The sequence below is a fragment of the Cryptotermes secundus genome, unplaced genomic scaffold (assembly GCF_002891405.2).
Source record: "Cryptotermes secundus unplaced genomic scaffold, Csec_1.0 scaffold234, whole genome shotgun sequence".
In the NCBI taxonomy this organism is placed as follows: Eukaryota; Metazoa; Arthropoda; class Insecta; order Blattodea; family Kalotermitidae; genus Cryptotermes; species Cryptotermes secundus.
In genome coordinates, this window is record NW_019725843.1 from 2552836 (window position 1) to 2566033 (window position 13198).

At 42.6% G+C, this 13198-nt stretch overlaps 1 protein-coding gene across 2 annotated transcripts in view; it reads left to right on the plus strand.

The window, feature by feature from the left end:
• The first annotated feature begins 717 nt into the window (after positions 1-717).
• LOC111863663 (lipid storage droplets surface-binding protein 1) overlaps positions 718-13198 on the plus strand; it is a 30789-nt gene continuing 18308 nt past the window's right edge. Inside the window, exon 1 of one of the 2 annotated variants that reach the window (XM_023850166.2) lies at positions 718-824. Coding sequence is in view for 1 of the 2 variants with exons in the window: in XM_023850165.2 (XP_023705933.1) it covers positions 1033-1152 (120 nt within the window). In the remaining variant the exon portion in view is untranslated. Of the gene's footprint in view, positions 825-928; positions 1153-13198 lie in introns of those variants that run through there. The other variant, XM_023850165.2, reaches the window with a different exon arrangement.

Sequence of the window (13198 nt, forward strand, 5' to 3'; positions counted from 1 at the left end):
GGCCGCGCCATAGCTCAAGCGGTTAGTCGCTGGCTTCCCATCGCGGCGGTCCGGGTTCGATCCCCAGGTCTGGTCAAGTGAGATTTGTGGTGGACAAAGTGGCGCTGGGGCAGGTTTTCTCCGAGTACTTCGGTTTCCCCTGCCAATCTTCATTCCACCAATTGCTCCACAATCACCCTCACCTATCATCTTGGGCTGGTACAATATGCCAGAAGTGGCCGCAGTGCAAGGGACTTAGTCCCACCCCACTAGCAATAAAAAAAACGATAATGGAGACAGCAGAGACAGAAGACGTTATGAAGGCTGAAGAGCCTACCGTCACTGTACCTGCAGCACAATTCCCGCCTATCAACACACGTTTCTTTTCTCCTCTGAGAGGAAAATCCAGAGAAGAGAGAACCCTCAAATGTCCATTGTACCTCATAATGTGGTCAGGGGTCCAGATAGTGCGGGTCGTTCGTGGGGCTGGCCAAAATGCATTCTGAGTACTAAATCCCGCACACTTCGACCCTGAAGACGTAGGCAGCATGTACCACCGATATTTCGGCTATACTGCCCACACCCACACTGTGTAAACATCCAATAACCGAATTAACAACAAGGCTAAAATTCTCTTTGAAATGTTCTGTATGTTACAGTTGTCTGTATCGCATGTTGCAGTTATCGGAAGCTAAGTTCTTGTTTTATTTTTCTTTTCTCCCTGGCTGTTCCCCATCTTCACGCACTTCGGTCTCTTGCTTTATGACACGAGGCTGCACATGATATCAGTTCTTCAGTGCTAGCGAACGGTGGCCGCAGATTGCAGCTCGTGGAGGTGACTGCAGGTCAGTGGCAATTTACTGTGCTATGTCTGCCATATCCAGATGGGCTCTTAGCGTATTTAGCTTCGTTGTACTCACTATTATGTGTCTAGATCATGTCTGAGGATGCGTTATCATCAAATAGTAATGTACATCGTTAAATTATCATTAGAATTTACTATATTATATTTTCTACATACGATGGGAAGAAACTCCGGTGATTTCGGTGAACATGAGGGAATATTCATCCGTAAGGTTGTCTGCTGAATGTGTAACTACCCTCAGAAATGTTTCAGAAGGACGCTACGAGAACGGACGGGCATCAGTAAGGCTCTACGTTTCTATTTGGAAGGTAATAGTGTCGGCTTCAAGCTCTGTGTGGTATTTCGTAATGTGCTGGCTTTGTACCATGAGAAGCAGGTTAAATTCGAGCGGTTCTTGTTACCATTCAGTTTATAATCTAATGTTTTTAAAAAAGTTCTGACTTTGTCCATCGTCCGCTGTTATAAAAAACATTAGAGAACACAACGCTGCGGAAACTGGATCTATTTCCGTCCTCAGGTATTTCTATCAGTACAATTTTATAGACATACATTTATATATTTATATACTTATATATTTCAGTCTTTCCGTAATCGTCAGGATATGCATACTCACTGTTAGCTTGACGGCATCTTCCCTACACTTATTTTTTCCGTCCTCAGCTGAGGGGGTGGGAGAAACCTGCTCTCTTGGGTCCGTTAGAAAGAGCTAACCTCAATTGCAATCAAGTTATGGAGGTTAGCTCTTTCTAACGGACCCAACAGAGCAGGTGTCTCCCTCCCTCCTCACCTGAGAACTGAAACAGGTTCAGTTTCCAAAACGTCGTTTTTTCTATTGTTTTTTTTTAGAATACCGGACGATGGACAAAGTCTAAAAACTCAGTAATTCCGAATCTAATGTTTCCTTCTCCTTCCCCATTCCAAAAAATTATCATCGCATGAAAGGATTGAGTTTGTTAGTCAATTTTGTACTCAGTCATCAAACTATCTTCTTGGTCTTCCAGGATCACGTCTTCCTTTGCGTTCGTAATATCACAGTTGCTGGGGAGATCTTTCTGTTGAAATTCTCTGTAAACGTTGCAGCCAATTTTTCTTCCTTTCGTGTATTTGTTTTTCCGTCATCCTGAATCGTAGTTGTGATCTTATTTCGTCGCCCCTTTCTTTCTCTTTTCTTTCCTTTCCTCCAAAGATGTAAGGATTAAAATTCTAAACGCAAACATAAAAAAATTAGAATTTAGCCTGTTGTTTTGTCTGTATGTGATTTTGATCCCTCACCATAAGGGCAAGCATAGATTTAGGATTTTTAAAAACAGGTTACTGAAGGCAAGATTTCTTCCTTTTCTTTTATTGCTGGTGGGGTGGGACCAAGTCCCCTGTATTGCAGCCACTTCTGGCCTACTGTACCAGCCCCAGATGATAGGTGAGGGTGATTGTGGAGCAATTGGTGGAATGAAGATTGGCATGGGAAACCGTAGCACTCGGAGAAAACCTGCCCCAGCGCCACTCTGTCCACCACAAATCCCACTTGACCAGACCCGGGATCGAACCCGGGCCGCCGCGCTGGGAAGCCAGCGACTACCCGCTTGAGCTATGGCGCGGCCAAGATTTGGTCCTGAGAATGATGAAGTAGCGTGAGGCTACAGAAAATTTGAATAGTGAGCAGCTTCAGAATTTGTAGACTTCTCCTACCTAGTATTATCAGAATGATGAAACCAAGGAGGGTGATATTGGCCAGGCATGTAGCAGGTATAATGGAGAAAAGAAACTAATATATTTGGTTGTAAAATTTGGAGGAAATAGGCCCATTTTTAAGATTAAAGCATAGGTAGAGGAATTATGTTGAAGTGTATCTTACAATAGCATATGAAGATATAATTCATTCATCCATTCATTTATCAAATTGGCTCTAAAACCCTTTATTAGGCCTTCGCCCTTTCTTGAGTTTCTTAATCTTATGCATAGTCCGTAGGACTCCTTGCACGGGAGACCAAGACGTCGCAAGGCCACTACCTACAAACACAGAATAGACGCACACAGACATCCATGCCCTGAGTGGGATGCGAACTCAAGATCACAGCTTTCGAGCGAACGAAGACAGTCCATACCATAGACCACTCGGCCACCGTGATCGACATATGAAGATACAGACTGGATTAATTTTGCTTAGAATAGAGACCAAAGCTAGCCAACACATACTATTCAAGGGGAAAACATCGAATTATTTGTCAGGAGAATGTTACTGTTGTTTTGGTATGTTGACATTTAATGTGTCCCTAAATGAACAGTCTACCAGTTATACCCAGAGCATATCTTGCTTTCATTTCGTTGGAGGATAGGTTCTCACTTTGTAGTACTTTTAGCATACGTACACACGTAACAGTTCTAGACGGTGTCGTCTGAAGGATAAGGACTTAGCTGTATACGCTGCTTTAACAACAAAAGGAGAGGATGGCATAAACAAAAGAAAGGGACGAAGGGAAGGAAGAAAATGGGATAAAGGACAAAGGTAAAATAGAAATAATTCCTTGTTGAATTTCAGCGGACTGTTATACCAGTTATTGCATTATACTGCCTTTTCTCATTTAGAGATACGTGTTATAATAGGTACGATTAATATTTATAGAATCAAACAAAATTAATGTACATTAAGATTTTTTCCCCCCTTGGGACTTCAGCCCTAGTGGTCCTAGGCCTACCTCCATCAACTTCTCCGTTCACTTCGGTTTTTCTAGATCTTACACATTCGGTAGGACTCCTTGGGCGGGTGATCAGCTCGTCGCAAGGCCTCTACGTGTACACAAACACAGAAAGACGCACACACACAAACTAAACATCCATGCGATAAATGATATGCGATGAGTAAAGAATAGCAGCGGCACGCACACAGAAAGACCACACAGGATAACACCTATACAGTGTGGAAACAAGAACTAGCCGCTGCAGCACTTCAAACACAGGGCGAATAACCCTAACAATTTAAAAAAAAAATTTTAAAATTTGGACAAGAATTTAAAAGTTTAAAATTAGAACTAAAGATTTTATTATGGTGCTATTACAATAAACTCAAAATTAACGTGTGTGAAGTAATCTACGGGTGGACAGCTATCAACGAAGTAGAAGTTGATAATGACAGGGAGAGTGTTTTAGATGTTAAATTTTGAACTGGGTGCAGTGTGACAGCGACGTGAGTGTTATACACCTGATGATGGCCGTCTGAGGCCGAAACATGTAGTGTAGGGAGCAAGATCAAAGACACAAGAATATATTGTTTGCACTTGAGACGGAGGTTATATCATTTATCGTATGGAGTGCAACAGGATGCTTAAATATAATATTGTAAACATCCATGCCCTGAGTGGGATTCGAACCCATGATCCCGGTTTCCAAGCGAGCGAAGACAGTACATGCCTTAGACCGCTCGGCTACCGTGACCGGCGTACATTAAGATTATTATGCATTTATTTACAAGCATGGAAGATTCGGACTAAATGTCACGATAGAGTTGGTCCCATTTTCAAATATAGACCCCAAAACCAGCTATCCTGTCTATCGTCTCTGTGGTATTTTTCAGCTGGTCCAGGCAAATGTTGGGATGGTACGTTTTCCTTTCTCATCTTTTATAATTCCTTATTCGACACAGCATACACTGAGCTAAATATAGCGGCATGAAGTAAGAAGAATAAATGGAACTTAACTAATTCTTGGGAATGATAAGGTGGCTCGTAATATATATTTTTCTCTTATCGTTATAAAACGGGTCAACTATATAGGTCTCGGAGCTTCTAGAGTTTTGTTGTTCATAACTGTACTTGGCTGCGTATCCACGGCCCCTAACATGTACGGTTTGTCCTTCACACACAATGTAAGGTCATGCATTAAGTTACATGGTGGCATTTTGATGTACATACGACAGCCTCATTGTTGTAATGATAGTTTTTGAACACAAACATATGTTCATATAAATTATGTAGAAGGTAAAATTTTCCCTGCACTTAACTAATTAAGTATGCCATGAAGGCGTGTGAGGGAGTGGATGTATAGACCCACGTTTTCTTCACCTCGGCACTAGATCGAGGTGAGTGGTCAGCTTCACGCCCCGGCCGCTTTACTCCCGGGGTCAGAGCCCCCGGTACTCATTGGATAGGAAGTTGGGTGGACCCCACAGCCGGTTACTGAATGGAGCAGCGCAAGTTGAGGAAACGGTAACGCAGTTTCCTCAACTTGCGCTGCTCCATTCACTAACGTGTTCAACTCAGGCTGATAACAGTTCTCGGAAACTGCGGTTGCTTTGCTCTTGTCAGTTTCCTTGGTGTGCCCTCGCCCTAAGAGTTGCATTAGAGCAAGGATTTCCAAACTACGGCTAGCTGGCCACATCCGACCCGCGATGTGATTTTATCCGGCCCGCGAAAGAATTGCACAGAAATGCGCCAACTGAACTAATTTTCCAAAGCGTACTGGTAAAGAAAATACTTGTTCATAGATTTCAAATTCATTAATTAAGATTGTGTTTAAAATATATTGATATTCCATATTATGTTAATATTATTCACAATTTTAGATTTGAAAGAACAATTTCAGAAGCGATTTGCTGATTTGGATGCCAGTGCTTAGGAAATTACATTGTTTGTTTCAAAATCCGTTTGACTGTGATGCTACAGATGTCCCAAGTCAAATTCAAATGGAAATTATTGAACTTCAGGAAAATTATCATATTAAAGACAAATACAAGGAAGGAAATTTGATCTAATTTTATAAATTTCTGAACTCTGAGCAATTTCCAAATTTAAAGAAGTTTGCTCGTAAATTTATCTCCATTTTTGGGACGCCATATCTGTGTGAACAAACTTTTTCCCAGCTGAAGTACATCAAGTCGAAATACAGGGCAAATTTATCCGATGAACATTTAAAGTCACTACTTGTGATTAGCGTTTCTAAATTTGAACCTCAATTTAATCAGATTTTAAGAATGCAAAAAGAGTTCCATCATTCACATGAATTGTTTTATTATAATTTGTGATGAAAATATGAGCATTTGCTGTTACTGTCTGTTGTCATTAATATACAATAATTTATTCTCACGTACTTTGTATTTAGTTTATGAAATTCTGTGCTTTCAATAAAGCTCATATACCTAGAGTTATTAATTTATATTTTTATCCGGCCCGTTGAAAGTGCTGAATTAACTATTATGACCCGCGTTTCGAAAAGTTTGGAGATCCCTGCATTAGAGATATCCGCTCGGGTTACTGGATAACTTGATTTATTTCCTTCCTTGTTTTCCTCAGTCTCTCCAGCCGAATTCAGGGATGCCAATATTACGTCGAAATTCCTTACCTACTCAACAATTACGATCAGTCTTGTGAGAAGTACTGTCTTCAGTGACGAGATACCGTATATTCTGGTAGATAGTTACAGCGTTTCGGATGAGCCCGTTGTCTTCATTTACGGGATGAAACGTAGGCAACTATTAGTGCGGCCACACACTAACTGCGTCAAGACAAGCATCAAGACATGAGACAAAATACGCGGTCTTGCTTCATTCGTATTTGTCAGGATGAAGCTGACGTCAGCATCATGACTAAGACCGGTGTGCGGCCGTTTTCATAATCTCATTCGTTTCAACTGTGCTCCTTTCTTTGCGTCATGTCGCAGACATTGTGTCTTGTCTGTTACATATGTTGACGCATGCCGGTGTGCGGCCTGACTTAGACTACACTGCATCATAACCCAGAAGACGTAATCTTCGTTTTACTGTCTTATTCGGCGCCGTATGACCCCTGAAACCGAACAGGAGTTATAAATTTCTTTATTAAAATCCGTCACAACACAACAGAACGGTTGATGTTTAACAATATTTTGGTACGTGTCTTGGAGTTTTGGAAAGCCATCATCAGGCAAATACACAATTAACGTGTTCTTTAATTGCATACCGTATAATTCAGTGCAGTGTTGGATTTTCGATAATATACTATAATATAATAATATAAAACATAAAATACAATAAAAGATAAAGATTAAAAAAAGATAAATTACATAGTTAAAATGTAATTGGGAATTTTACTTATAATATGTCTTATTAAGGTAAGTTGTTGCAATCGTAATGTTATGTCAGTGTTTTTGCGGACATATGGCGACAGTTTTCTGCACGTATGAAGTGGTTAAAATGCTTGGGGGCCCGTCGTTATGCGTGTAGTGTTATCTGCTTTTGATATTGTGTTACTTGTACCTCTATTTGCGTGTACGAGTATTATGTTCGGCCTGGGGGGGGGGGAGGAGTTGTTAAATAAGCAAGGAATCAATCACTACGAAACTTTCCTCTTTATTAAATGCTACTAATTAGTGATTGTCTTGGGATCGGTTCGGTCGCTGGTGACTTTGGAGCGTATATATTTCTTGAAAGAACGCATTGCTGACGTTGTGGGTTGTAATGAGAGACCGCGACACGCAGGCACATTTTGACCCTTGCCGGATGTTGTCGTGAAGAAAATCGGTTTATTGGCACAATCTTCAGTCAAAAGTACAATACTCGGAGAATATCAAAAGATCTGTCAGTACACTCGGATAGAAGATTACCGGTGTGTGAAAAGTTCTGGAACCAATAAAATCATTCATATAAAAAGTAAAGTAAAACTATCCGTGTAGGCCCATCTTCAAGGCCCATAGGGTTGTGAGACGTTGAGGGTCCCACACTATCTAGACAATCGGCTCATAGATAGCGGTAAGGTTGTCAGCCTTACGCGCCGGCCTCGCTTTACTCCCCAGGAAAATTATTTAATTAATTCCTGGTACTCGTTTCTGTTAGAGGCTGAGTCGACCCCAGGGCCATAGTGCGGCTGGAAGGATTAGGTCAATTGAAAAATCCAATGACCTCATCGGGACTTGAACCCGCGACCTTCCGGCTTGTAGCATAGCCCCTTCATATTCTCTGCAAAAATAGACTTCAAGAGTTCTGTCTTGTTGGCTATAACGTCGTTTAGCCCGTTGAAAGTCAACTGACGTTTCAGAGGAACATGTCGTACCCATCTTCAGGGTCGAAGGTAGTAAACTTGATCATACACCACTGACAGAAGGAATAGTGACCTAGACCGGACATAATAAAGACATAGTTCATTTCACTCGAAAAAGACAGTTTTTCAAAATAAGGAGAGTGGGCTAAAAGGAAGTAAGGAAGGAATATAAGGACCAAAGGAAGGAAAGAAGCGAGTAAGTGAAGAAGAGGGAAAACAGGAAAATTACCAGAAGAGAAATTGTTGGCTAGATACAGTACAGTGTTGCGACATGTCCGCCTGTCTTATCGACTGGACTTTCAACAACTTGTCGGCTGTTCCATCCAGTCGGTAGGTGTACGTGACCTTGGGAGTCACAAGTAAAGCCGTGACCCTAGGCCCTGCAGGATCAAAGTATGAAGACATTGTCCACAAACACGCACAACTCACCGACAAGACCACTTTTGCTTCCATCACTCTTCCTTACTTTTCTTTTCCTTCTTCTGGGATGTAGCACCGTGCAGTCCTGTGAAAATCATCGGATGTTTCTCGAGAAATACCGCCACCATCTTCAAAACCGAAACCAACCAAGAAACATACATGAAGATGGCAACGAGCAGAGGTTCTGCTTGTTGCTCCTAATATGTCTCTTAGCTGCATGCACTGTATAACTTTCATTCCACAATGTTTTATGTGATTCAAGTCAGGGATGTCACTTTCTTTTCACCAGACTATACGGCGCTACATCCCAGATGTCTGGCCTTTTTGTAACCACTACTGTTCGGGATTCAAATACCCCATTATTCTTTTTATATTGCTTTAGATTATTATTAATATTATTATTGTTTGTTCACTTGTCTGCATTAATGTGTTTTTCCTCCAGTGCTGTGCTCTGTCTGTAATTGGCCTTGCGGCTGTTGACTCAGCACATAAATAATAAAGAATTGAATTTAAATATTTTCTGAGCTTTCGAGCTGAGGCGACGTGTTTGTTCCGCTCTCCGCAGCGTGGCGCACCGTGCGGCAATGTAGAGTTATGGCGGCAGAGTGTACGTTTGTCTGGTGCAGCTGTTCCAGAGCTGATTCCCCTGAGCTGTGATGCTAACAAGGATGTCTGCAATATTTGTAAGAAAGCTCTTATTGTGAAACGGAAGTTTCTACGTTGCCGTGGACCTTGTTCTCCAAGGTTTCAGCTTTCATATCTTCAGGTGAGCGACACAGAATAGACTTTCAACATGGCGTACGGCGAATCTCCTTACGAGTGTGGGATCTGTGTGAGACAGCTGCGGTCTGTCGGGGATGAAAACACCCTCGCTCGTTCTCTCAGATCTGCTTCGACATCTGAGACTGGCAAGAAGACCGTGTCCCCTGACAGAAAACTCATCCTTCCTCCACTAAAAGACAAAGATTCACTCAGTGTCTAGCTTGAGACTGTTCGTTTAAATGGCGTTTGTACCAAAAACAACAGAAACCGTCGCTAAAGTGGACCTCAAATTATGAGAGGAGGTTGGCAACCTTCGTAAGACTAATGGCATTCTGAAAATGAAAATAGAAACTATCTCAGCGACTGACCCAGCGAGTCATATGGGTAAGATTCATTGACACGGAGTAATGTGACGTCATCAGCGGCTTTTAAGAGCAGCGCAGACGTACAAAGATGCTATGTCAGCTGGCTGTCTCTCGCTGCCCCGGAACACGCAACTGTCTGCTGATTTTGTGATTGACAGGAAAGCAATGAGCCAAGCATCTATTGCGTCTGGAACCTTGAAGAACGGAAGTTACGTAGCTGTGTGTGATTGCTGATGATGGCTTCACAGTTGTCAGGAGGACAGAAGCTAAGAAAGAAACCACTAGCACTTCATCACAGGCTCGCAAGAAAAATAAACAGCCTGTGACTGGGATAAGACACCCTTCTTCCCTCCCCAATATTGTAAAAAGGATCAAAATTAAATCTCTTTTTGTCTCTCGATTCACCTTTGAGGTTCCAACAACAGATATTGAAACATCATTATTGGATCAATTAAAATTTTCATCACCCACGCGCACCAGGCTCAAGACAAAATTCCAAACTTACGCTTCATTTCAAGTTTCAGTTGCTGTAGAAGATTACCCTTCAATTAGCAATACGGGAGTGTGGCCGCACGGCTGTTTGACATACCCGTAGCTGTTGCACTAGCCTCCCCTAGGGGCACAGAGAGAGACTATATGAATCCGATGGGGCACATGGAGGCAGCTCCTCATGAAGCATGTTATGGCTGCTTCTCTTTCTCCTGTACATAGAAATAGATGAAATATAGGCAGTGGTTATTTTTCAGACATTACTTACCAAATGTTAGAGGTACCTTGTACCCATCGAATAGGAGGCTGTGTAAGACCAAGAGCCTGTCTGAACATTAAAGAGAAAAACGTCTTGCACCTGCCAGGAATCGAACCCCGATTCTTCAGTCTCCCATCCCATAGACCAGTCGCTTTACCAACTGACCTAGCTTGGTTTCTGTGTTCAGTAAAAGGCGAAGAATTTATCGATTACCAAGCGGGCTGACCTAATGGTAAAGTGAAGGTAAAGCTATCCCTGTAACAGGCCATGGAGATCCATAGGGTTGTGAGACGTCGAGGTTCACACATTTTCTTTAGACAATCAGATCACAGATGTCAGTAAGGTTGTCAGCCCTATACACCGCCCGCACTTCTTTTTTTCTTGGTACTACAGCCCCAGTGGGCCTAGGCATACCTCCATGAACTTCTCCGTTCACTTCGGTTTTTCTAGATCTTACACATTCGGTAGGACTCCTTGGGCGGATGATCAGCTCGCCACAAGGCCTCTACCTGTACACAAACACAGAAAAACGCACACAAACATCCATGTCCTGAGTGGGATTCGAACCCACGATCACCGCTTCCGAGCGAGCGAAGACAGTGCACGCCTTAGACCGCTCGGACACCGTGACCGGCCATCCAGCACTTTACCCTCAGGAAGATTCCTGGTGCTCATTTCTGTTAAGAGGCTGAATCGACCCCAGGATCATAGTGCGGCTGGTAATCTTCTAGAACTTTATTCAAGAAGTGCTCGGTTTGAATCTGGGTCGGGCCACCGGCTATCCTGAATCAGGTATTTTGTGGTTTTCGTCACGTCATCCTAGGAAAATGTCGCGATATTATCTTGATCAGGCGACGGATACTTCCTTCCAATTCCTTTCCAGTTCACCTTCCGTCAGTCACTCTAACAGTGGACACTACATAAGTAGTGACAGCTTCCTGTATATATTTTTTGTCGCTGGCTCTACAGCTCCCTTGGGCCCTGGCCTCTCGATTTTTCAGTTTCACGATCATTTTTACAGACGGTAGGACTCCTTGGATGAGTGATCAGCTCGTCGCAAGGCCTCTACCTAAACAAAGGACAACAAGAGCACAGAATAAACAAATACACATATAAAATATCTATACCTTGTTTGGGATTCGAACCCATGATCCCGGTGTCCGAGAGAGCGAAGACGGTAAATGCCTTAGACCGCTCGGCTACCGTAACCGGCAAAAAATCAAACTCCGTTGCTTTAGTCAGCAAGCGAACTATACCGACCGAGCGACCGCCGCTTGTCGGCCAAGTTAGCGTCATCTTTTATGGATAGAGGGTGTCGCGTGGTCAGCGCAACGAATCCTCACGGCCGTTAATTTCGTTTTTTTTAGACCGGAGCCGCTACTTTTCCATTCAAGTAGCTCCTCAGTTATCGTCACGAGGCTGAGTGGACCCCGTTGACAGTGATTGACAGCGTCCTACATACCCCCCCCCTCAAATTATCTAGTAAATGCCCTACTCTCAGCTTCTCAAGCAAGCGGAAAGTTTAGAGCTGCCCTTATTTTTACTCCGATCAGTGTTTTAGGGTATAAACGGTTCCAGCCATGGTAACACCCGTGCTCAGAGTTGAAAGAGCAAGCGATAAGCCGTTCAGGTTTCAGTAACTACACTCATGTTCTCGTCAGTTGACCGCCTTTTTTCGTATAGCTCAAGTGTCCTCTTAACCCAGGAAGATTAACTTCGAGTACTAGCCACAACAATATGTGTAATACAACATAATGATTATTGTTGTTAATTTTTTTTTGTATCACTGACATGCACTTTGAACGTCTAAAGTCAAATACAATGACATGAATGTGTAATCTCCTCCTTTCGCTCGGACTGTGGAATTTGAGCTCGATGTAAACCCTCTGTGTCATGATACTTACCATTCTGTAATACTTAATTATATCCATGAACAAATTAATGCCAGAATTAACGAATCCAAAATGGAAATTATGATCTACAAAAATTAATTGCCATAAAAGAACCCAATTTACTTGTAAAAATGACCAAGACATGTAGAATACGAGGATATATATATACTGTATATGTATATATTTCCCCTGATATAACTTAACAAACCCGAAAGGTTCAAAACAGATAATAACGAAGTCTGTCATTAGACACGATCTTCACTACGTGATCCTATCAGCAGATTTTTTACTTCGCATTCGGAAGGCCCTGAGTTTTAATCTGGGCCCGGAGATCAGGAACCTTGAACGAGATTTTCCGTTTCTTTTTCTCAAATTTCTCCACTCACAAAATCAGGCATTGCACCTGATATCAGGCCATAACCTATCTATCTATCTGTCTGTATGTCTGTCTGTCTATCTATCTATCTATCTGTCTGTCTATCTACAGCCCTTTATTGTACCTTGGCTGCCCTTTTAGTTTCTTGATCGTTTTACAGAAGGTAGGACTCCTTGGAAGAGCGATCAGCCTGTCGCAAGGCCGCCACCTGCACGCAGGTCAGCACAAACAGAATTTATACACACAGATATCCATGCCTCAAGTGAGATTCGAACCCACGATACCAACTTTCGAGCGAGCGAAGACAGTTTATACCTTAGACCGCGTGGCCACTGAGATCGGGCGGACCATAACCACCTTCTTTAAAATCATTTCCAGTTCACTGTTCATTAAGCAGACTAAAGCTACACAGCCTGGGATACTGACAGCGTCATTAAATAATTCATAAGTAAATAGAAAATAATTGTTATAGCGCAGTCGGTATAGCGACTGCGCTATGGGCTCGAGATCCAAGTCTTAGTAGGGTCAAGACTTTCCTCTTCTTCACGTAGTCCAGACCGACACTGGGGCCCACCCAGCCTCCTTTCAAATGGGGAAAGGGTTTTTCTTTCTCGGGGGTGAAGCGGCAGGGGCGTGAAGCTGACCACTCGCCTCCAGCTAGTGCCGAAGTCAAGAAAACGTATGAGTCTATACATCCACTCCCCACACGTACTCATGGTTTAATGCTTAATTAATTAACACGGCGATAACTTTACCCCTATCTAGGATATACTTTTCTTTTTCAATG